The following is a 26852-nucleotide window of genomic DNA, read 5'->3' as shown; positions in this document are numbered from 1 at the left end:
TCCCATTCTTCCATGTTTCTAGAATTACCCTCACCCAAGCTCTAGCAGCTTGGTTCCCACAGGATGCTCCCGTTAATTTACTCTGTCACTTCCCAACCTTTTTATTCTCTCTTCCCTATTTACTCAGCTTCAGTTTCATGGTCTATCATATATGTCCTCAAATACAACCTTAATGGCCTTGCTCCTCATCTTCTATGTATGTCAAAGTCTTAGCTACCTGCCTACTCTGTGTTAGTACCCAGACTATTGAATATGTCTTAAGAAGAGCACAAACTGTGGTGTTTGATCTTAATTTAAATTTAAGAAGCACATCTCAGATGGGCCCTAAGTGTTATTGGAATCAGTATTTCTTGCTATTTCTTCTGTATTAGTCTAGCCACTTAACTCTCCTTCTCTCTTTTTTTAAATTGAAAAATTTTTTTTTATTCATGAGAGACACAGAGAGATGCAGAGAGAGAGAGAGGCAGAGACACAGGCAGAGGGAGAAGCAGGCTCCATGCAGGGAGCCTGACGTGTTACTCGATTCTGGTCTCCAGGATTACGCCCTGGGCTGAAGGGGGCACCAAACTGCTGAGCCACTCAGGCTGCCCACTCTTCTTCTCTTTAAGGTGACTAGTTCCTCTTCTCCATTCTCCTCAGACCTCTAGCACCACCTCTTCCAATCCATCCTTACCAGGAGCTGATACCCTCATGATTTCATTGAGAAAATAGAAGTAGTCTGAAGAAAACTGCCTCATAATCCCTACCACCAAATGTAGCATTTGTTGCATGAGTTAGTTCTGTCCCAGAACTTTATTTACTCCTATATTCAAATATAATTAGCAACTTAAATTCTAATATCATTTATAAATCTGTTTTTGGGGATGCCTGGATGGCTCAGCGGTTGAGCTCTGCTTTCAGCTCAGGGCATGATTCTGGAATTCAGCAATCAGGTCTCACACTGGGCTCCCTGGAGGGAGTCTGCTTCTCTCTCTCTGCCTATGTCTCTGCCTCTCTCTCTCTCTCTCTCTCTCTCTGTGTCTCTTATGAATAAATAAATAAAATCTTTAAAAAATCTGTTTTTGGCCATTTTAGATATGCTTCTCACAACCATCATCCTTTAAATTACTATAACCAAGAGTTAATATGTTTGTGCCTTAACCACATAAAAACTGGGTATTCTTAAGAAGATGATTATTAACAGGGGCAGTTAGTAAAATAAGCACTTCAGGAATTGAACACAGGAAATTAAGAGAAGAAATCCTTTGGAACTATGTTTGATTATGCTGTTAGCCCACAAACATATAGTTCTTACTTATATAAGTGATAGAGGAAGGAGAAAAAATGTGAATGAAGATAAAGCTTCAGACTTTGTGGATGAGAAAAAGTCATGTGACAGTTTTGCCTTCATACTTTGGGAAACTTAGGTAATAGAATTTAGTTATAAATATGTTGACTTTAAATTTATGCTGTTATTTGCCTCATGTTGCTCAACTTAAAGATTCAGTTTTGAAAAAAAAATAAAGGAGTTAAAACCAAAAAAAGTCATGTTTCTTACGCCAGCTTTAATGAAATTTGTATTTATAGAGTTGAGTAAGAGTCTGCACCTTACCTAACACTGTGAGTAGCTTAGATAATCACAACAAAGAGGAGAGTCCCTCATTGACCTGAATTCACTTACCTGTTGGCACCTGTCTGCTCAGGCATGGGTTTCTACACATTTTCCCAGTTTCCTATGTTCTTAACAAACCTTTATCATGCTTTCCAGGATCATCTCCTCATTCTTCATTTTGTAGATGACCTAGCTCCTGCTTCACATAGTAAGTAGAGCCCAACAGGTATAATCTCAGCTCACTTCCTCAACCCCCTTTTACTTAACTAATTTCTAATCTTGGGAGAAGAGATTTCCTTGCAAGGTATCTACTGAAATCCCTCCTTTGTATCCCCAGGGTTCCCCAAATTGTGGTACCTGTCCTTGCTTATATTATTTAGCTTCCTTCTCTACCTCAACCCGAAATGATCTGACCCCGACCTAAGACCTTATGGCCCAGATCAGCATGAACTTCCTGGTTTTTAAATTTAGCATTCTCTTTCCAGTTCCCACCCTCTGTCTCTGCAGCATTTGTTCCTATTGTCACACTCCTCTGCTTAAAACTTCTTGTGGGGGAAAAAAAAAAAAACTTCTTGTGGCTTTTCATGTGCCCAGAGCAGGTGTTCAAAAACATAGAACCAGTAGTTCTGATCTTTTCTGAGCTTTCAACCTGTATTTTTAATGACCATTACTGCCTGAATCTCAAATATGTTATAGTCAAAAACAAAATTCTAATTTCCTCTAACCTCCTCTTGCTAACTTATTAGTTATGTTCTGGGGTTATCATCATTTTACCATGTGTCCAGGCTACTTACCTTAAGGTCAACCTTGATTCCTCCTCTTTCTCTTAGTTTTCTTTGGTCTCTGAGCTCTGATGAATATCTCCCAAATCTTCCTTTCTTTTCCTGCTACAATTTTTTAGGACTGTTGCCTCTTTCCATTTCCTGTCTCTTGTCTGGGTTATTTCAATAAATTCAGGGGTTTTATATTTGGATTTCATGAATAGACCTCAGAGGATCTAAGAATACCCTCAAAATTACATGCAAATTTTTTGTACATGTGCATTTTTCAGGAAAGGCCCATTAGACTATTCTATAGGAAAGAAAGTAAGAGATAGAATGAGAGAATATGACAATTTAAATGAGCCAGTTCCACTGAGTTCTCTTCTTTCCTGCTCTTGTCTATGTAGTTCACCAGCCAGGGCACTGATCTCTGAGGAGTGAGACACTAAGAAGACATAAAGAAAGACCAGGTGACAGCAGTCAGTTCAGCTTACAGACAATGCAGTCCAGTGGCCACAGATTAGAGGCCTTTCTAGCATCAAAGCCACATCTTAATGTCCTGCAGAAGCTCAGGAGAAAGCTGGGGCATCAGTAGGGAGGTGGCCTCCTAAGGCCTCTGGACCCATTTGTTTAAATGCTTCCAGAGAGTTTGGGCAGAAATGAAAGGTTAATTGGCAAAAATCCAGAGCCAGCCAGTGAGGCAGTGTCCCCAGGAAAAGGTTAAAAACATTCCTCCCACTACACTTTTACCCTCTGATCTTTATTCCTTAGTCCTTCCTCCACTCTACCACCAGTTAGTTTTTAAACATATATTTCACTGTGCACCTTCTCTGATTAAAAGCCTCAGGGTTTTTATAAAACAAATGAAAAACTCCTGGGCATGGTGTCAAGGCCTTCCATAGTTGGTAGCCTATCAGCTCATCTTCAGACCCTCCCGTCCCTTCCTCTCCTTTCCCCTCCCCTTCCCTCCCTACCCCTCCCCTCCCCCCCCTTCTGTCCCCTCCCTTCCCATCTAAGGCTGTAGCTGCAACAGGTTACTACTGGCTGTTTTGAAAGGATGGCTTCTATGTCCATGCCTCTATGCCTTTGATCATGCTAGTTTTCCTTGTTAGGTGCCATTTCCCCTCCTGTGCCCAATCATGAACCTCCTGCTGTCCTTCAAGTCCTACACTAAGTGCTGTTTTCCCCTGTGTCCATCCCTAATTTTCTGCCATTACTCTGGCAGAATCAATCTCTCTTGGCCAGGTTCCAAAAACATTTCATACATATCTCTGATAATGTCATATTATATTGTAGATAACCTATTTTTATTTCTGTCTTTCCTACTAAACCAGAAATGCCCTGCAGGTAGGGACTGCCTTTTTCATGTTTGTATCCCTAACACCTAGTTTCATACCTAGTCCAAACAGGAGCTTAATACACTTTTGTTGAATGGAATTACTTACGAAGAGTTTTTATGACTCATTTAAAATTAGAGACCAATGCTTATTTAATAAGTCAGAATAGGCTATAATAATAGTAGTAATAACAAAGTCCCATTTCCACTGCTTATTCAAGTAACTGCTTCCTTTGTGGAAGTGGATTTTGAAAATCTTCACATGTCACTGTATATTTTTGATGTGTTTTCTTGAGATCCTGAAAGAATTACAGTTCTAATGCAGACTAGAGCCTTTATGACATTCCTATTGGTGTCCTGTTGAATAGATTCTATCATTTCAGAGATCTGTATGATATACAGTAGTTCCATGGATATACATTTTATCTCTTTCAGACTTCATGGTAATATTTTGTGAATTGTTTATAAAGTCTGAGTCCATTTAACTCAAACCACATTAAATTGAGCATTTTCCACATATGAAAACAGAGTTACGGAGTTAAGACTCTAGTACGTACAGTCCCCAACTTATGATGGTTTGACTTAATGGTTTTTTTGACTTTATGATGGTGTAGAGGTGATATACATTCAATAGAAACCATACTGCAAATTTTGGATTTTGGTCTTTTCCTGGGCGAGAGATGGGCAGCACAATATTCTCTTACGATTCTGGGCAGCAGCATCCATGGTTCCCAGTTGGCTATGCTATCTCAAGGGCTGTCTTCAGCGTACAATGGGTTTATCAGGAGGTAACCTCATCATAAGTTGAGGAAGATCAATATATATATATATTAATATAGTTTCATTCTGCTAAATTTGCAAGGTCCCAGTCACCATAAATATTTTATTAGGTATTTAAAATTAGTTCAGTAGGGCAGCCCGGGTGGCTCAGTGGTTTAGCGCCAACTTCAGTGCAGGGCGTGATCCCGGAGACCGGGGATCGAGTCCCACATCGGGCTCCCTGCATGGAGCCTGCTTCTCCCTCTGCTTGTGTCTCTGCCTCTCTTATCTGTCTCTCATGAATAAATAAATAAAATCTAAAAAATAAAAAAATAAAAATAAGAATAAATTAGTTCAGTTATGAAAGTAAACACTTCATAAATTAAGAGCTTCAAATGATTTTTTAAAATGGTCTTCTTTCCCTAATTTTCTTTGAGGAAAGGAATCAACAACAATTTACTTATTCAGTCATTTACGGAGTACATATTATGTGCTAGGCATTATGGTGGATGTTTGCGATTCCAGATTGATGAGATAGCACCTGCCTTTGAATAGTTCATGGTCTACTGGAGAAGGTATATAAACAAATAATTGCAACTAACTTTGGAGAAGAGTAAGGAAACTCTTTTGAGAACCCATGGTGAAGTTGAGAATGGATGTCTGCAGATGAATTTGTGGATAAAGAAGCAATGAGCTAAAGGGAATTCATACTTGATTTTTTTTTAATATGTGAAGTAGGAATCTAGATCTTTTCTATGCATTAAGTGCATGAGATATTGCTTGAGAAGAGAAGGAGAGTGAAGATCTGGATAACTAATGTGACGACTGGGAGGTGGACTAACAGAAACCAGTAAAGGATGGCATGCGGTATTGAGAAACAGTGAGTGTGGAACTGAAATTGGATAACATGAAACTGTGAGAATCCCAGTCAGGACAGTGGTGTGATTTTCTCTGGCTGTGCTCTGTGACCAACATGAAGGTGCAGTAAAAGTCATATTGTGTTTAGGCCTGTGGGAGGAGTAGAATAGAACTGTAAGAAGGATAAGGAGTTGAAAACCCCTGAAAGAAAGTATAGCTTTTTTTTTTTTTTTTAAGTATTTATTCATAAGAGACACACACAGAGAGAGAGAGGTAGAGAGAGAAGCAGGCTCCTTGCAGGGAACCTCATGTGGGACTCCATCCCAGATCGCGCCCTGAGCCGAAGGCAGATGCTCAACCGCTGAGCCACCCAGGTGTTCTGAAAGTATAGCTTAATGTGGAAGGAAGTACTGTTAGGAGGAAATTGATAAACTTGGAGAAAGTTAAATTAGAGGATGAAGATAAGGCCTGGTACTTTGTAGGTCCTCAGCAAGTCTTCATTTCTCTTTTCTGGCTTCCCTTTCCTGTGCCTTGTTTTACCACTGCCATGACCACCTGCCTCTGCTGTGGTTTATATGAATAATTTCAAATCATGATGATAGCAGTTGGCTTGGAGGGTAAGATTAGTGGCCAGGCTCCAAAGTCTTCATTAAAAGTGCCCCAATGGTTTGGATGCTGGCAGTGCCTCATGATATTGGCTTCTAGGGGAAGCTCAGGCCTTACCCCTTGTCTCACTACTACTTGTGCTCCAAGGGTGGATCAAGGGCAAAGACATTTTATTGAGCCATGTTTCTCAGGCCAGGAATTTACTCTGTGATGAGAAGAGTTAAGACTCTAAGCCTTTAAGGGTTTCCACTAAGTTTCCCCTGTCTCTACAAATCTAACCATAAACACAGATCTCATTTCTTTAAAGGATTTAAAAGGGAGTCTTTTTTTGACATATGGAAGCAATGACCATACTGGCAACCCAAAGGGTCTTCCTACTCAGAATCTAAAATATATAGTAGAGTTGGTTGTACCTTGTGATTTCTTTTTTGTGAGTTATTAAATATATTGTCATAATTTTTAAAATTATTTTTAAGACTTTCATCCCAAATAAAGACAAACTATTATCTGTGGAAACATACTGTTTATATTTCATTTTTAGAAATTTTCTTTTTCACCTGTACTTTTGAGCATAACACTGAAAACTAATAAATCGTTATTTCACAAAGTGTTTTTTTTGGTGTAGTAAAAGGAAAAAACTCAAAAGATTCATGCATCCTAAGTGTGAGACTGCTAGAAAGGTGAGAGTTCCTAAAGTTAGTAAACTGAAACCACAGGTCCTTGAAATCTTAGAAATGGAGTAAATGCTCAAGAAGAGTTGGTTAAAAAAATCCTGGGGAGTCTAAATCACCAGTCTTATTCTTTCCCTTTTGTTACTGACACCTTTTAAGGCATTTAGTAATGCTTACCTAGGAAAGAATTGAATACTATTCTTTTGAAACTTCATCTTTATCTGGGTGGCGCTGAGAAAAGCATGTGCCTCCTTTGGCATTAGTCACATGAAGTAGGACATTCAGCTTTATCCACCAAGTCGTAACATCCATCTGGATCCTATGGATTGCTCTATACCAGCCAATGCAAAACATGTTTGCCCATTCTTCAAGGGCTTGTGTTGACAGGTAGACTTGTAATTTCTATGACTAAGATATAGTTTCCATAGCCTCCTGTATCATAATAGATTTTGTGTTGGGTTAAATTTGCCTAAAAGTAGATCTCTTTTGTTCTTTGACTTTAAAGTAAAAGATAATGGAAAACAAGTAATAGTTCCTAATTAGATATTTAGGTCAGAGACCTTTTCAGAGTTAAAAATATTTGTTCTAAATGATAGTTCAAATATACTTTTCCAAAGACCTTTAATTGGCAGCTTTCACCCTCAAATATTGGTACTCATGTAGGAATTGTTTCTGGATTTTCTATTTAAAAAAAGAGTTTTAGGGGTACCTGGCTGACTCAGTCACTAGAGCATGGGACTCTGGATCTCTAGGTCATGAATTCAAGCCCCATGTTGGGTGTGAAGCCTACTTTAAAAAAAAGGGGGGGGGAGAGCTTTAATTGTTCATTCTTGTTGTGCTCATGGCAGTTGGATATTATATGTTAATGGAATGACTGTAGTTTTCCTAACATGCATACTAAGAAGAAAGAAAATTTTCCTTCAGATATCTTACTTGGATTTTAGTTGATATAAGACTGTTTTCTTTTCCTTTTTAGGTTGCAAACATGTTAAAGGCATCCTGTTGTACGGGCCTCCAGGTTGTGGTAAGACTCTCTTGGCTCGACAGATTGGCAAGATGTTGAATGCAAGGGAGCCCAAAGTGGTCAATGGGCCAGAAATCCTTAACAAATATGTGGGAGAATCAGAGGCTAACATTCGTAAACTCTTTGCTGATGCTGAAGAGGAGCAAAGGAGGGTAATGTTAATATAATTTAGTAAAAGTTTGTTATCACTTATATGATGAATGAAACCCAAAGCTATGGGGGAACACTTGTTATGTGATCCATATTTTGAAAAACATGCAGGTAAAATTTATTTAGTACTGTATTATATCACTGAACCAGGGATTATGGGGAATTTACATGATGTGAGCAGATGCTATTACCCACATGTAAAAGCCAAAGGTTTTGCAAAAGCAGATCATGAATTTATTTTCAAGTGCCACTTTTATTCCACTTTACTTTCAGAGACTTGAACTCATTTATCCTTTGGAAAAGGAGGAAATTAAATTCATAAAATGACTTATAGGATTATCTATATGTAAGGTTCATGTGCAGAAAGCTAGTTTATTTAGCACTGAGTCTCCTCAGTTGTAGAATGACAAGTGTGAGTTGTTAGGTTTCAAAGGAAAGTTTAATGTGGGTCTTAGAAAAAATTAATTAAAAGTCAAACCAGAGTATACCAATTGTTATGGTTAATTTTATGTCAGTTTGATTGGGTCTCAGAGTGCCCACACATTTGGTTAAACATTATTCTAGGTGTGTTTGTGAGGATATTTCTGGGTGAGATTACCATTTGTATTGGTAGACTGAGTAAAGCAATTGCTGTCCCTAATATGGGTGGGCCCCATTCAATCAGTTGAAAGCCTGACTAGAACAAAAGGGCTGCTCCTCTCCTAAGAGGGAATTTCCTACTGCCTGACTGCTTTTATCTGAGCCATCAGTATAATGCATTTCAGCATCTACTGATATCAGCATTTCTCTGCCTTTATACTGATACTGAAACTTCAGCTCTTCCTGAGTCTCCAGCTTGCAAGTCTTTGGACTAGAACTATACCTTTGACTCTTTTGTGTCTCCAGCCTGCCAACTGCAGATCTGGAGACTTATCAACCCCCATAATTGCGTCACCCAATTCCTTATAATTACTCTTTCTGTAGATAGATGTAGATCTCTATTTAGATCTATATAGATCTGTGTGTGTGTGTGTGTGTGTGTGTGTGTGTGTGTGTGTGTGTGTATGTATTTTCAGGTGACCAGTAGGATGGATCTATAGATCCATCTAATGATTATATTTCTCTAGAAAACCCTAATACACTAATATTAACAGATTTATTTCATTGACAATGTTTAAAAACATTGCCAGATTTATTTCATTGACAATGTTTAAAAACATTGCCATAGGATTTCCTAGCAACACAGTAGACTAGGTAACCTGAAAACTTGTCTTCTATAAACATCTTCAAATGCTGGGTAAAATATAACTAAAATCATATTAAATGCATAATTTACTTCTCAGAAAAGAAAAGGACATCTTCAGAAATGAAAAAACTTTGAAAATTAGAGTGGTAAAGATATGAGCTGCAGCTTTTGGTTTTGGTAATGTATGAGTTTGGGTTTTAGTATCCACTAGTAGGCAGAAAATAAGTCTTTTAACCTACTTAAGGTGTGAACTAGGAACTGAAACCTTCAAAGGGGTTGTGTCTTCAATGAAAAGAATGGACTAGAAATTGCTCACCAGCACGAAGAAATAAAAACATTTAGCTGTCTGAGTTCTGCTGTGGGAGTTAAAGAATCTCTAATGGGAATTCTGAACTACGGATTCTTAACTCATGCTTAGGATTTGAAAACACACATGCATATCACTACTGCCATCACCACTGCCACCATCACCCCTGAGCTATGTGGTTTGGGGTCCCCATGCTGAGAAATTGATTTAAAAATGAATCCTGGACTAATGATAGTATGGGGTTGATAGATATAAGCAAACCTCTGGAGAGGAGGAAAATGGAGGCTCAGAAAAAAAGGTCCCAGTGTGTAGGGTCACTATTCCTCTGGAGATATTAGCCATTTCTGGAAGGAGCTGCTAAACAGCTATGCAGCCCTTTTAACAGGCCAGCAGGAGTAAGGGGGCAGAGTTTAAAAATCTGTGGCTTATGAAGAGAAGATACCTGATGAACATGCCTCAGTTTGAGCTGGGACTCTGGAGGGCTACACAATAGAAGCAGGGAAGTAGACATGCTGTCACAGAAGCTGCAGACCAGCTTTGAATAGCATTTCTTTTAAATATAAAATTTTCTTTAAAATTAGTTGAAGGTTTCTAAGTCACTAGTGTCCCTTGGCATCCAGCAGAATTGTAGATCCTTCCTGGAGAAAGGTAGTATCATGCAGGGCCACAAATTACTTCTGTAGTTTGCAGGTGAAATGCCTGGTTATAATCAAGAACAGTCAGGTATACAAAGACATAAAGAACTTGAAGAAAGAGAAACAAAAGGTGATCGAAATTGGACCTCCAGGTATTGGAATTCTCAGATACAGACCTTTAAAATAACTACACTTATCACATTCAAAGGGAAACAAGGTTAAGAATTTTGGCAGAGCACTGAAAACTATAAAAAAAAATCAAATGGGATTCTGGGAATGAGAAATTCAGCAACTGAAATTAAGTAGGTGGGTTAAAACAGCAGATTAGACACATCTGAAGAGAGAATTAGGGCACTGAAAGATGTTAGACAGAAATAACGAGAGACAAAGGATGAAAGCAATGAAAAGTGATAGAAAATACTAACACAAATGATGGAAGCCAGAAATCAGTTGAATGCTATTTCTCAGAAGCTAAGAGAGAACTGTTCACTTAGAACTTTATATCCAGTGAATGGATAAATTGTCATGTAAATATATAATGAAGTATTACACAGTAATAAGAAATAAACAGACTATAGTTATACACAGTTGTGAATCTCACAAATAAATGTTGAGCAAAAGAAACCAGACAAGAAAGAATACAGATTGTATGATTCCATTTATACAAGGTTCGACGAAAATAAAGTGTTTGATGATATATGCTTAGGTGGTAAACTATAGAAATAGAGAGAGAAGTAATTACCATAAAAAATCAGATTGGGGTTACCTATGGGGAATAATGGGAGGAGAGAAATTGGGAATAGTTGTAAGGACATGCTCCCACAATGCTAACCCTGTTCTATTTCTTGTTACATTATATGGATGTTCATTTTGTGATAGTTCCTTGAAACATGCATTCATATTTTGTGAACTTTCCCTCTCTGTATGCCATACTTCACAATAAAATGTTTAAAAGAAGTAAACTTAATAATCACTGTATAAGATGGCAATAATAGTCATCAATAAAGTTTTTTTTGTTGAACACCAATAAAAAATTAATTTATTAAAAAAACTTTTTTTGTGAAGGATAGAACTAAAATATGAAAAAAGACATGGGAAGTGAATTAAATCTTTATAAGATCTTCATACCATTTGGGAAAAGATAGTACTGTTAATTAACATCAAACTGTTAGTGAAATGTGTATGTAAAAATTGTGCATAACTTTCACACTTTTCCAAAGCATGAGGAGGAGCTGGGAAAAGAATAAAGAAAATCCAAATACTTTAGAAGGCAAGACTCAAAATGTGAAGATACTGGAAATGTAACTTTAAAAAAAATTTAACTTACTTCAAGCCAAAAAGATAAGGTACCTAGAATTAAATCTTAACAGGAAAATTAAAGGAAAAAATCATAAACATTTTTGAGACTCTTTTTTCAAGAACTAGTAATGATAAAAAATGTTTACAAGTAAGAATACTGACAATATCATTAAGTGATACTAATTTATAAATTTATGCTTTTCCAGTCAAGTCTGGCAAGAATATTTTGGAATTTGACAACTTGGTGGGGTTTTTTTGTTTTGTTTTGTTTTGTTTTGTTTTGGATACTTGAAGAGCTTTGAAAATTTTGGAAAATTATGAAGACATATATATATATATATATATCATGATTGTATAATCTTGATATACATATCAGGAATACGTAATTGTGTCAATTACTACTGAAAGTTGTAGTAATCGAGACGGTTATATTTTCTTGCATAAACAGACCAAGGAAACAGAATAGAACACAGAAAGAACTCGCTATATGAAAAGTGATAATACAAATCAAAGGGGAAAGAATAATCCATGAATCAGGATGAGATCATCAGCTTTCTGTTTAGGTAAAGATAAAATACAGTCCTTATCATATCATACAGAATTGCAAAATGGATTTGCAAGAAATAAACTAACCAGAGTAAATGTTTTTAGAAGAAATCTAGGCCAAAAGCTTTAAGAATAAAGGCTAGAGAAGAATTTCTTAAAAAAAAAAAAAAAGGTTTTATTTAGAGTATGTGCACACACACGCAAGTGGGGAGAGAGGTAAAGGAAGAGGGACAGAGAGAGAAAGACTCTCAACCAGACTCTGCTGAGGAGAGAGCCCAACTCGGGGCTCAGTCTCACAACCCTCAGATTGTGACCTGAGCTGAAACCAAAAGTAGGCAGCTTAACCTACTGAGCCATCTAGGCGCCCCAAGAAGAATTTCTTTATTAAGATACAGAAATCAAATCCTTAAAATAAAAAACTGCTGGGACGCCTGGGTGGCTCAGTGGTTAAGTGTTGCCTTTGGCTCAGGGTGTGATCCTGGAGTTTCAGGATTGAGTCCCACATCGGGCTCCCTGCATGGAGCCTGCTTCTCTCTCTGCCTGTGTCTCTGCCTCTCTCGCTCTTTGTCTCTCATGAATAAATAAAATCTTAAAAAAACACAACATTAATTTGGTTACATTAATATAATATGAAGAAAATTCCCTCTGACAAATTACACTAAATATAGATGTCTTGGGGCACCTGGGTGACTCAGTGGTTGGGCGTCTGCTTTCAGCTCAGGTTGTGATCCTGGGGTCCTGGGATCAAGTCCTGCATCTGGCTTCCCGCAGGAGCTTGCTTCTCCCTCTGCCTATGTCTCTGCCTCTCTCTCTGTGTCTCTCACAAATAAATAAAATATTTAAAAAAAGAAAAAGATGTCTCAAACTAGAGAGGGTCTCAAACTAGAGAGGATATTTACAATGCACATAATCCACAAAGAATTGATGTTTTATAAATAAATTCTCTGTAGTAACTCCTTTATAATAAAGAAAAAGACAAACACCACAATTAAAAAAAAAAAAAAAACTGGCAGGGGCACCTGAGTGGCTCAGTTGAGTGTCTGACTCTTGGTTTCGTCTCAGGTCATAATCTCAGGGTTGTGAGATCCAGCCCCACGTTGGGCTCAGTACTGGACATGGAGCTGCTTAAGATGGTCTCTCTCCCTCTGCACCCTCCCTCCCTCTTTCTCTTCCCCTCTCTTAAAAAAAAAAAAAAAAAAAAGCCAGAAAACAAAACAAAACAAAAGATATGAACAGACAGTTCTTAGAGGAAGAACCCAACTGAAGATAAGCAAATGAAAAGATGCTCAGGAAAACACATGATAGACATTATTTTTATAGGCAACCTGGCAGAATTTACAAAGACTACACCCAAAGTCGGTGAAGTTGTGAAGAAACAGGACCTCATATACGTTATTATGGCATGAATTAGAAGAGTGTACCAAGTGGATAATAATCTTACAGATTAATTAGGAAACATCATGAAGACGCAAAGCCTCATGACCCTCAAATTTTACTACAAAAAGCAACAATAGAGAAACACTCCTGCACTTGGGCACAAAGTGACATATACCAGCATGTTGATTGCCGCAGTATTTGTAATAGGGGAAAGAGTAGAAACCTCTTGATTCTTCCCCAGTAGGAAATGGTATATCATACAGACATTAACATGAATCATAATAGATTTACATGGCTCAATATAAATAATACTCAGAAACATAATAACTTCTAATATTTTTTAAATCTAGTAAGCTTTAATAAATGTAATCTAACTAATGTAATTTCCCACTCTTTCTTGACAGTAAAAACGTTGCCTTATTATTTTAATGCTTCAGGTCTGCTTTTTTCACTGACACAAGGTGATTTTTCCCCCTGCTGCTGTCCATCCCATTAACTTCTTGTTCGTATGTTCAGGTCTCATATGGTAATTGCAAGATAGAATGAGTTTTATTGTATTCTGTTCTACTTTTTAAAAAATATTTTCCATTTTCTTCTGTGGAAGACTTCTAATAAAAAAAAGTCATGAAATACCAATATTTATAAACAGTTAAAACTATTCAACACAAAAACTTAAAAATTGAAATTGTGTCTAACGGACCCTGATTGTATACTGAGGATTGAGCACTAGGTGTGGGTGAGTCAAAATGTCCCCTAAAGAAGCATTTTATAAAATCTGTTATGATAGTTTCCACAAAGAATTTCTAGGTAGATGTTAACCTAGTCAGCCTTTTCAGTTATGCCTTTTCTCAACTCTTACATCTGGGAATGGCTTGGTATACTCAGCTAATGACCCCATGGAGGGTAGATGTGGGTTACATAATAAAGAAGAGCATCACCTCTGTGATTCTGGACAGTCCAGGCTGACAGAGATGAACACTTACATATAGGTCAAGCTGGTTAAATATAGAACAGCCATTATCGAAGGCAGTTGCCATGGGCTCAACAGCATCAGCTCTGTTTCTGTGGAGGAAGACTTTGCAGATGTTAAGAACGGAGCCAGAGGCCAGTGAATTAAAGAGGATTGCACTGTGGAAATTTAAACTCTTTGGTAAAGTGTTTATTGATGAGTCAGCTATATTAATCTCTGGATATTAATCTCGACATCTTCCTTACCTTACTCCTAATTCATTACAAGAACTTACCTTTATTTAAGTAACACACCTGTAAAAATTGATGTGGTTTTGCTGACTAGGTTGGGGGAGACACCTGATGACAGGTCACAAGATTAGTAAGGTTCTGAAAAGGTCAGAATGGTACTGAATTATGTTTAAGACAGAGTGTTTCTTTGGTCCTACAGTGTTCCTATTGTCTCTGGTATTCTATCCAGATGATTTTTGAGGTCAGACTGAGAAGGAAGTCATGATTCCAGTGGCAATATTAGGCATATTGACAGCAAAATTTACACATTTAAAAAAAATTTATACATTTTAGCAGTTTTTTGTTTCATGCTAAATTGACAGACAACCTTGAGTAAAGGTTGTCTTATGAAAAATATTGTAGAATCTCAGTTTTTCCATCACAAACAGGAGTGTCCTCGTATGGCAAGAATTAATACCCTATCATACAGAAGTGTTTGGCAAAGCTGAGGATATAGTCCCAATTCCTTACGCTCAGTCTTTTCTACAGTTGGAAAGAGGATAGCTTTCAGTGTTGAATTTCTCTTTTTAGGCAACAAGCTATCATTTATCATCAGACATCTGTTCAATAAATATGACTATACTATGTTGAGGAAATTAATTTTTTTCAGATTCAAATTTAGTTTTTAAAACATTAGTGGAAGGAGAATAATCTGTAAGTAGTGTTCAGGGAAAACCTAGTTAAATTTTGGAAATCTTGATGAATATATGACTATCATCTTGCAGAGAATTGCATTAAAGAGTGAACAATAATCCAAATATGAATAATAGAATGTATTATAAGATATTGTATCTGTTTTTAAAAATTTGTTATTATGAAGTAAAACTGACTTAACCTGGTATGCAGTTTTGTGAGTTTTAAGACATGTTTAGTTTCATGTAACCATTATCAAAATCTAGATACAGAACATTTATCACTCCCCCCCCCACCCACACACACACATATACACACACAAATTCCCTCATGCTGTCCCTTCATGGTCAGTCTCCCTTTGCTAATAACTCTTGGTACCTACTGATCTGTTCTCCAACCCTATAGTTTTGTTTTTTCAAAAATGGCATATAAATGGGGTCTTAACATATGACCTTTTGAGACTGGTTTCTTTCACATGGCATATTATCTTTGAGATACATCCAAGTTGCTGGATGTATCAAACATCCCTTTTAATTGCTGAGTAATATTCCATTGTATGGATGTACTACAGTTTGTGTATCCATTCACCCTCTAAACGGCATTTGAGTTTCCAGTTTGGGGCAATTATGAGCAGAGCTGCTATATATCCAGGAGTGGAATTTTGGATCATATAATGTTTTATCTGTTTTTGATTTTAAAAAATACTTTGCATATTCAGATTTATTTTAGATCCAATCTCATATCAGTTTTGGAAACTTTTTTTCCTACTTTGGATGTAACAAGTTCATCTTTGTGATGTTTTCCTGACCCTCCTTTTTGCCTTTACTGGAGACATCATGTGGTATCACAGCCCAGGATCTGTCTTTTATGTTTCTCCAGCTTAATTGTATGATTCATCTTCTTACAGAATCTAGTTTGCTACTAGACTCTTTACTGTTTGTAGGTGACTTCCAGACCTATTGTTCTGTGCTCTTTTGTCTGATTGTATACCTTATTTTCTGGAGGACATTTCTAATTAGATGACCTTATTGGGGGGGTACCTGGGATAGCTCAGTTGGTTAAGCATCTGACTTGGTTTTGGCCCAGGTCATGATCTCAGGGTCGTGGGATCGAGCCCTGCATTGGGCTCTGTGCTTAGTGAGGAGTCTGCTTGGGATTCTCTCTTGCTATCTCCCTCTGCCCCTCCCCCTGCTCACGCTTGCGCTCTCTTTCTCTCTCTCTCTTTCTTTCTCTCTCTCAAATAAATAAATAAATCTTTAAAAAAAAGATGTCCTGTTGACACTAATATTATTATGGAAGAAATTTAAAAAAATTTTTCTCTTGTATCTTTTTTTTCTGCATCTTATGACTACAAGGTATTTTTTATCTTTGTTGTCACTTCCCCTTCCACATACAGTCGGTAATCAAACCTAGGACTTTGCATTTTTAGTCATCACCACTTCCATTACTGAAATTCTCTTACAGATTCGTTTTACCTCATTTTTGTACTATTGCTTCTCACCAACCTAACCGCATACTTCTCCTTTTTTTCATCCTAAAGTCACAATTAAAAACATTTTATATAAGAGCATTTTGCTTTTGCAAATCCTTTAGTGACCTCTGTTTCTGTAGAAAGGTCTGCTTCTGTATTCAGTCCCTGTGCTGTAATAACTTCTAATATTAGATAAATGTTATAACCCTTCTGTTGGGACTTGACTACTTCTGAGCCTTTTGCTCAAGTGGCCCTATATGTTTCTAAGTTATCTATTAGTATCTCTCTTTTTCTGAATGTCTTTGTTCATGGGATCCCTGGGTGGCTCAGCGGTTTAGTGCCTGCCTTCACACCCAGGGCGTGATCTTGGAAACCCAGGATCAAGTCTTGCATTGGGCTCCTCTCTCTCTGCCTGTGTCTCTGCCTCTGTCTCTTTGTTTCTCTCATGAATAAATAAGTAAAATATTAAAAAAAATAAATGTCTTTGTTCAGAGATAATTTCTCAGACCCCAAACAAGTACACCTTTTAGTAAAGAGGACACGAAACTTAGATATGAGTACAGTGGCCAGATATAGAGTAAGTATACAAACTTAACGTAAACTATTTCTAAATAAAATGGAAAAAATATCATTCATAGTTTCAACCAAAAAACCTAAGTATGAGTCTTTATGACTAAAGCTATAATACTCTATTAGGAGACTTTAATAATTGGATATTGAATAATTGGATAAATATATCATTATTCACTCTTTAAAAATAATCTCTGTGTTCAGTGTGGGGCTCAAACTCACAACCCTGAGATCAAGAGTCGCATGTTCTACCAACTGAGCCAGCCAGGTACCCCAATATATCATTATTAAGAACTAAATATGCTATAAAGATGTTAGTACTTTTTAAACTGATTTATATTTTTAAATTAATTCTAGTCAAAAATTGGATCTTTTGTTTTTAACTTTTTTGTTTTTAATTGGTGGAGATTGTTTTTACTCTGGTAGAATGATTCTAATAATATTAGTTCATGTAGAAATAAACATGGTTGAAAATAGTCAAAATCATTGACAAAAAATAATCTACGGAGGGAGCAAGCTTGCCTAACCTTACTACTATAGCAGAATAGGCTGGTAATAATATAAAAATATAAACCCTGATAGAAACGACATCTCAATCAATGAAGAAAAGATTATTTAGTCTACAGTACTGGATCAGTTAGTTGTTTGAGTAAGAATTACTTGGATTCTTACTTCACATGTACCAAATACAAAAATGAAACTCCAAGTATATTGAAAAATTATATGTAAAGTAAAAATTTAAAAAAGAAGAAAATAGAAGTGACCATCAGGGTATGTAATGAGAAAGAATTTTAAGAGTAAAAATAATTTTTAAAACTCATAAAATTAGGGGCGCCATCTGCCTTTAGCTCAGGTCATGATCTCAGGGCATTGGGATCAAGCCCCCGTGTTGGGCTCCCTGTTCATTTTTTTTTTTAAGATTTTATTTATTCATGAGAAACACACACACAGGGGCAGAGACACAGGCAGAGGGAGAAGCAGGCTCCATGCAGGGAGTCAGACGGGGGACTCGACCCCAGGTCTCCAGGATCACGCCCTGGGCTGAAGGCGGCGCTAAACCCCTGAGCCACCTGGGCTGCCCTGGGCTCCCTGTTCAGCAGGGAGTCTGCTTCTCCCTCACCCTCTGCTCCTGCTCTCTCTCTTGCTCATGTGCTCTCTCTCAAATTAATAAATAAATCTTAAGAAAAATAAAAGATAAAAATCCTAAAATTAAAAGTGAGTAATTTTGGCTATTTATATAGTTTAAAAATGTAAAAGTCCTTCTATATTAAAAAATATACCATAAATAAAAGATAAGTGGAAAACTGGGATAAAATATTTATAACAAATAAATAATACCCTTAATATATAAATAATTTTTCTGTAAATCAATAAAAATACTATTAAATCTTAACAGAAAAATGTGCAAAACATATGTACAAATAATAAAAGAAATTACAAATGGTAAAAACATTTTATTTTTTCTTATTTTTTTAAAGACTTTACTATTTATTCATGAGAGACAGAAAGAGAGAGAGAGAGGCAGAAACACAGGCAAAGGGAGAAGTAGGCTCCATGCAGGGAACCCAACGTGGGACTTGTGGGACTCAATCCTGGGTCCCCAGGATCATGCCCTGGGCTGAAGGCGGCGCTAAACCGCTGAGCCACCTGGGCTGCCCTAAAAACATGATTTTAAAAAGTGCCAGCCTCTTCAGCGATCAGAAATATACCAGGTAAAAACAATTGAAAAACACTATTGTTTAGCTATCAAGTTGGGAATTCTTTTTAGATTTTTCTAATATTTTTTACTTGTAAGGATATACCAGGATAGGCACTGTCATATATACGTTGGTAGGATTATAAAATGATAAAATCTTTTTGGAAAAGTATTTCACAACCTATTTCAAGGGCCTTAAAATACTCAACACGTCTTTTAAAGTAACCACTTGCATTTAGAAGGTAATCATATCTATTATCAAGGAGTTTAGTACAAAAATGTTTATTATGGGATGCCTGGCTGACTTAGTCATGAGAGCATGCAACTCTGGATCTCAGAGTTGTGAGTTTGAGCCCTGTGTTGGCTATAGAGATTACTTAAAAATAAAATCTTAAAAAATAAATAAATAAAATAAAATCTTTTTAAAAATCTTAAAAAATGTTTATTATAGCAGCATATACTAAAAACTTAGAAATTATTAAAAATCTGATAAGGAATTTTTTTTAAGATTTTATTTATTCATTTATGAGAGACACAGAGAGAGAGAGAGAGGCAGAGACACAGGCAGAGGGAGAAGCAGGCTCCATGTAAGGAGCCCGATGGTGGAACTTAAACCCAGGAATCCAGGATCATGCCCTGAGCCAAAGGCAGACACTCAACCACTGAGCCACCCAGGCGTCCCTGATAAGAAGGAAGTAATGTGATGTTAGAGGAAGTTAGATGTAACCAGTCATACAATGAAATATTGTGGAGCCATTAAAAATTATATAGTCATATTTATAGCCATATGAAAGGGCTGAAGATAATATCTGAACTAAAAAAAGGGATACAAACTACCTACACAGCACCTAATTAATAATATGAATTATTTGTAGCTAGTTGAATTTTGGATGATTGTGATTTCTTTAGATTTTTTTAGTATTTTTCCACATTTTCTGTAATGATCATTTATTTTGCAAATAGAAGCAAAAATAACTATTTTAGTTTTCAAAGAATAGTTAATGTTCAAGAGAATACAAGATGCAAAGAGTTCCCAATTTTTTAATTAAAATAAATTTAAAATGTAGAAATAAATTAACAGCATGTTAATAGCATTTATCTTTAGGTATTATATATGTCATAGGTATGATATGACATAATTTATTTTTAACTTGTTTTACAACTTTTGCTCAGTTAACGTCTAATGCTTTTATAATGAATAAAGAAAAACCCAACTCTATTAAAAAAAAGATTCCTTACCAGCGGTTTAATGAATACCAACCATATCTAATCCTGAATCTCATTATGCCCATCATCTATATTATCCATATGTAAGTTATGTTCATTTTTACCTGTTTTGTTAATCCTGATACTTTTTTGTTTAAAAAAAAGAAAATTTATGGACTATGCTTCCTTTGGTTCCTAATAAGAGACTTAAGTACTTGAATATAAATTGTTAGGTCTGTGTTAACCTAATTAATTATTAGCATTTGAAAGTATTTGTGTCTATTAAAAGTTTCCCATATATAAACAATTTTCTTATAATGATGATTCTGTATTCAATAAATTCAAACAAATCACTGTGTGGAATAAACAACACCCCCTTGACTATTCTATAAACTATGTCTCTCACTTTCCTGTTAGGAAGAAGTACTTTGTTTTCATGTGATATAACCAAATATGAATCACGTTCACCTGTTTCCATCATCTGCCCATTCCTAGTCTACCTCTGGGTAGAGTTACTCCTTAACTATATAATATACAGACAAACTTTAAATCTGCAACTGAGACAGTCCTCTCACCAACATTCAAGGAAAATGGGAGTTGCCATTCATTGACTTAACACAGGCATCTGATAATTAGGAGTTCTTTCAAAAGTGAGATAAGAAATGTGTGTCAATGAACAGATTATTTGATGGACTCTTCACATTCATCAATACATAATGTGTCTTGTTGTTTTATGGCTATTAAATATGACATTCTGGAATGCCTTATCAGTTTGCAGAATTCTGAGAATGCGTTTCCAATAGGAAGAGAGGCTAGCAGGGGCAGCCCCGGTGGCTCAGTGGTTTAGCGCCACCTTTAGTCTGGGGCCTGATCATGGAGACCCAGGATCGAGTCCCACGTCGGGCTCCCTGCATGGAGCCTGCTCCCTCTGCCTGTGTCTCTGTCTCTCTGTCTCTCTCTCTCTGTGTCTCTCTGAATGAATGAATGAATGAATGAATGAGGGGCTAGCAGTCATGATTATACCTGCTATATTTATTAGTCAAAGTAAAGCAAAATCCATCTGTGACAGCTTTGTTTTGCTTTTTTTGATTAGTTTGTTTAGTAATATATTCAAATTATGACCTTTACTATAATTTCTTCCCTCACTAGCTTGGTGCTAACAGTGGTTTGCACATAATCATCTTTGATGAAATTGATGCTATCTGCAAGCAGAGAGGGAGCATGGCTGGTAGCACAGGAGTTCATGACACTGTCGTCAACCAGTTGCTGTCCAAAATTGATGGGGTAGAGCAACTGAACAACATCTTAGTCATTGGTATGTTTGCTTTAAAAAACAAAAGTTCTATGATTTCAAAAACATTAGACACATAGATTCTGAAGTAAGATCTGTGTAGATTGTAGTTAATACTGTACTGCCCATGTTTCCAAATTAGAATCAAGTGATAGTGAAGAATCTTAAGTATGTATTTTAATGTCTAGCCTTAATAGGACAAATAAAAGATGAGTTTTAGTGACTCATGGGTATATGCTCATAGCTTAAAGATGAAAAAGGCAGCACAGTGTAATGCAGTGGTTTTCAAATTGCATCCTATAGGCCTCCAGGGGCCCTCAGAGGTGCCTCAGGGTCTGTGAGTGAGCTTCAGATCATGTATCCCAATTATAACTTCTTTTAACTGTTTCATATACTGAGGTTCTTCTGAAGATGACTTTAAAAACAAAACAAAACTTCTGATATTTATGATGTTTGAAAACCATTGGCCTACAAAAAAAGAGAGGGACTTTGGGGTTGGACAGATAATGTTCACATTACCTCTCTCACTTTGACTGGCTTCTTAGCCTCTCTGAACCTTACCCTCTCTTTTTAAATATTTGAAGTTTTCATTACATTTATCGTCCATTGGCTATATAATATAGTGAAATACCAAAGCAGAGTCTTCAGGTATTTCCATTAGAACAGATCAAGAACAAATGAGAATAAATAGTTTTCTATTTGACGTTTATAAAAAATGTCTTAGCTTGTTTGAGAAATTACTGTTCTTACATATATTAAAGGGAAATTTTATCTTATTTTTGAACTGTTGTTATTTTGTTTTGAAATATGTGCTCAGGAATGACCAATAGACCAGATCTGATAGATGAGGCTCTCCTTCGACCTGGAAGACTGGAAGTTAAAATGGAGATAGGTAAGCAGGTCTGTCACTGATTGGGGGGAGGTTGTGTGTTTAGAATTCATTAGTAAGGGGATCCCTGGGTGGCTCAGCGGTTTAGTGCCTGCCTTCAGCCCAGGGCGTGATCCTGGAGTCCCTGGATCGAGTCCCACGTTGGGCTCCCTGCATGGAGCCTGCTTCTCCCTCTGCCTGTGTCTCTGCCTCTCTCTGTGTGTCTCTCATGAATAAATAAATAAAATTAAAAAAAAAAAAAGAATTCAGGTCCATAACTTTATTTTGGTTAGAGAAGTTGTCTATCATGAAGAGCACATGCTTACCTGCTTAAATACCTAAGAAAAGTATTAGGATAATAATTTCTATTTTATTTTCAATTTTATCAGGCTTACCAGATGAGAAAGGTCGATTACAGATCCTTCATATCCACACAGCACGGATGAGAGGGCATCAGTTACTCTCTGCTGACGTAGACATTAAAGAACTGGCTGTAGAGACCAAGAATTTCAGTGGTGCTGAACTGGAAGGTCTGGTGCGGGCGGCACAGTCCACTGCTATGAACCGACACATTAAGGTCAGGAAAATCAACTAACACATTAGAAATCTGCAGCTCTCTAAATACTGTGTCAGTGTTCTTTCTCTTTCCTTTCAAACAAGCCAAGGGCTATAGTAATGCTGACTTTTGACAGAGAAGAGGCATGGTAAATGGAATTGTCAACTGCCAAAGCTTCAGAGTGGTAATGCTGGCATCTGCCCCACAGTGACCACTAGCACATCTGCCTTAGCTTGCCACCATCTTATACAGACATGTGAATATGAAGATGATGAAGAATTTAATTTTTAATCTTTGTACCGTATTGAATTGTAACATGTCATAGGAAGTTGGGTTTCTACAGTGGCTGCTGGAATTATGGAGGCTGCTTTGTTCAGCACATATGCTGTGAATACCTGCTGTTTTCTGACTATTAAGCTGGAGACACAAAGATGATAAAAAACAGCCTCTCCCCTCAAGGAATTCAGAGTCAGGCGAATGGACATGTTTGCAAATTAGTACGATAACGTTATTGATACTGTGGTAGGAAGACATAACCAGGATACGTTTATGTTGATAAAATGCTTTTGAGTCTTTACTCTCTGTTCTCTTCAGGGATAGATGGATGACTCCCAGATTTACATCTCATCTTTTGAAAGCTTCTTTCTCCCAGTTTCAGATTTATATAAAATGCCTCTACCTGGATATTTTATCAGACCTCACATTTAATATTCCAAAACCAAATTCACGACCTTTTTTTTTTTTTAACTGCTTTTCTACCTGTTCCTATTTTCCTGTTTATCATAATCTCCCAGGAGTAAAACTTCAGGATTATCTTTAATTCTTGCCACTCTGGTGCACCCTACATCAAGTCATTTGCCAAATTTTGTCACTTCTGTATTGGCAGTGTCCTTAGTTTCTACTCACTTTATGTTTGATTAGTCTTCCTGTTTCATACTATTCTACCCTACAGAAACTTTCAGGACGAAGTAGACTTCTTAGCCTGATCTTTAAGGTCCTCTAGATCTGACCCTAAACTGACCTTTCCAAATGTGTTCCCAGTTATTCTCCATACTTTAGCCAAACTTAAATACTCATTGGTCATCAGGCATTAACTTATTTTTTTCACTTCTCTGCTTTTGCAGAAGTCTTTACCCTCTATGTTTACTTGTCTTTTTAATACCTAGTTCATATGACACCACTTCAAATCTTTTCTGATTGTCTCCTTAAGAAGTATTTATTGTCTTCCTTCTTGAAATAGTAATGTGTCACTTATGGTACGTTTTTGACTGACTTTGGTTCACAGTAGATTCAGTCAGCACCTACTCTATGCCAGATCCTGTGCTTGGCGGTTAATGCTATACCTGAAAGAATTAAACCATCTACTGATAAGCAGCCCACAGTTTAATCTCCACATTCAGTAACAGAAAGTACAGGAGATGTAAGGAAGTGGAAAGTTGTCATATGTGGTCAACTTGTGGGGTGAGGGGATGCTTCACAGAGAAATTTCTGGGTGAATGCATCTCTTGGTAGGTAGAAAGAACAGAGACACAAAATAGCATGGTGCGTTAGGGTAATTCAGTATTGCTTCATCATAAAAGGTAGGGGAGGGGAGGTAGAGACATTGTGGTGAAGAAGTCAGGAGACTAAAGCAGGGAGTGGAACACAAAGAGCCTTTTATATTGTGCTAAGAAGTATGGACTTTTTTTCCTGTGAGTGGTGCTAAGCCATTGAAGAGTTTTAAGAATAGCAGTGACATAGTGCTAAAACATAAGCTCACCCTGGCAGCTGAGTCGAGTGGAGTATTATGGAGAGTGGAGTTGGCAACATCCTATCACTGGTTCTAACCAGAAGATCAGCAAACTGTGGCTCATGGTCCATATCCAGTTCACCACCAGCTTTTATAAATAGTGTTTTTGGAGAACATGCCCATTTATTTATGTCTTGTCAGTGGCTGCTTTCAATGGTAGAGTTGAATATTTACAACAAGGACTGCATGGCCCACAAAGCCTAAAATAGTTACTATCTCATTCTTTACAGAAAAAGTTTGTCAATCTCTGTTTTAGACTTAAGTCCATATCTTATACGTGTCTGAATCTCCCAAGTGCCCCAAATAGATCTAAATACTGAGAACATAGCAGATGTTTGGTAAATATTTCTAAGATTACAAGCGTATGTCTCTGTTCTGAATCAGGCTCTACCCATAAGTCATAATTTCCCTACATAATAGAAGTGACTTTGTTCTAGCTTAAGAATGCCAAAAGTTGGTCAGCCTGGGTGGCTCAGCGGTTTAGTGCTGCCTTCGGTCCAGGGCCTGATCCTGGAGACCCAGGATCGAGTTCCGTGTCGGGCTCCCTGCATGGAGCTTGCTTCTCCCTCTGCCTGTGTCTCTGCCTTTCTCTCTCTCTCTCTGTCTCTCATGAATAAATAAATAAAATCTTTAAAAAAAAAAAAAAAAAGAATGCCAAAAGTCAGGATAGTGTGGGAAATACAGTATTGGGTCCTTTATAGAATGGATCCATCCATCCATCCATTATTCATTCACCCATTCACCCTTTCTCCTTGCCATAAGAAATGTCTTAGAAGTGATGGGGACTTCAAGAAAAATTGTGTAAATGATGTGAGGATTGTTCCCCACCATACTGATCTTTCATCTCAGACCACATCAGTGCATCTTGGTATAATTCAAAGAGTCTGGTATATTATCAGAATTTTCATAGGCACAGGCCACCAGATTTTTCTTAGTCAATTGTCATTTTTACCACAATAGTCCTACCACAAAATGTCACTCTAAGCCATTCTTTCACTAAGGAGCATGTTTTCTTCAAGTACATATTGGGTTTATATAGACACAAAGCAAAAAGTGATGGTGGAAAGATCACAGATTTTGTAATCAGAAGGTATGGCTATGCATTATACTCCTTTCACTTTTTTATTTTTTATTTTTTTTAAGATTTAAAAAATTTATTTATTTGACAGAGAGAGGGAGAAAGAGGGAGAGAGAGCCCAAGCAGGGAGGAGAGGGAGAAGCAGGCTCCCCGCTGAGCAGGGAGCCCAATACAGGACTTAATTCCAGGACCCTGGGATCATGACCTGTGCCGAAGGAGGACATTTAACTGACAGAGCCACCCAGGTGCCTCTCCCTTTTTTATTTCTGTCAGGGGGAAATAACTACTTCATCAGGCTCCGGTGAAAATCAAGTCAATTACCATATATGGAAGTGTGTTACAAACTATATAAATGTTAATTATTTCCATTTTTGTTATTGGCCAATTTGAGAGCACACCAATATATATCGTTTCCAATGCCTGAGTTTTGGAATTTGTTGACTATTTACAGTTTTAATTTGTTCCATTGTAAATGTTAGTTACCGTTGTACAGAATGTGTTATCCTTCAGATTTTCAAGTAAGAAGTAGTGCAAATAGTTGATACTCTTGCTCTCACTTTTCCCATGTGGCTACTTTTAAACTTTAGGTAATGCATATTGACTTGTGATTAGTATCTTTTATACCAAAAGCTTTTAATTTTTTTCAGTATCTATGGAATATCTAATACAAGTGACTATTTAGGCACTTCAGGGAAGAGAAAGGTTTATAGGACACTAACCCTTAGCCTCCAAAAAGAAATAATGTGACCATTTATTTCCTTTTCTACGTCTTTAAAAAAATCTGTGTGATCAAAGGTCTTTAAACACTGTTTTCCCAACAAGACTCCTCAGCTGAACCAAAAGGCATAAAGTTGTAATATTTCCATTGCTGTAGATGTTCATAGCTTTACTAATAGTGATTGATTAGTAAGTATTTAATTTGAAATCTATGATCTGAAGTTGATATACAACTTTAAAACATCCACAGCATTCAACTGTTCTAATATCCTGTCTTTGTATTATTAAAAGCGATAATTGGTTTTATTTTGCGTCCTTTTCAAAAGATTTATTAGGTTTAAATAAAGTCAGGTGGATCAACAAAATGAGTCTTCCCTTTTGGACTTTTTTTCAAGTTTTCTGAAACGAGGAAAAAATCCAGTTGTAAACACCTGATACTCATGTCATTTGTACTTGAACCCATGTTTGTGGTCAACTGAAATTCATGTGACATTTGGTTATTTTTTCTTGAAAGGAATTTCTGCTTCAGGTAGAAAAGATTCATAACCCAAATTTCTTCTGCTCTAATTAGTTGTAAGGAAGTAAATTGAGGA

The 26852-nt window shown here is 36.9% G+C and overlaps 1 protein-coding gene across 3 annotated transcripts in view; it reads left to right on the top strand.

Annotated features, from left to right (window-relative positions):
* Positions 1–26852, top strand: part of NSF (N-ethylmaleimide sensitive factor, vesicle fusing ATPase) — a 145029-nt gene that overhangs the window by 63584 nt on the left and 54593 nt on the right. For all 3 annotated transcript variants that reach the window (XM_035721208.2, XM_049114627.1, XM_049114628.1), the window contains exons 9-12: positions 7559–7758; positions 21110–21275; positions 22069–22143; positions 22509–22696. In XM_035721208.2, the coding sequence (XP_035577101.1) occupies positions 7559–7758; positions 21110–21275; positions 22069–22143; positions 22509–22696 (629 nt within the window). The remainder of the gene's footprint in view (positions 1–7558; positions 7759–21109; positions 21276–22068; positions 22144–22508; positions 22697–26852) is intronic.

Source organism: Canis lupus, chromosome 9 (genome assembly GCF_003254725.2).
Source record: "Canis lupus dingo isolate Sandy chromosome 9, ASM325472v2, whole genome shotgun sequence".
Lineage (NCBI taxonomy): Eukaryota > Metazoa > Chordata > Mammalia > Carnivora > Canidae > Canis > Canis lupus.
Note: the sequence above shows the minus strand (reverse complement) of the source record. Positions and strands in the feature narration are given on the sequence as shown.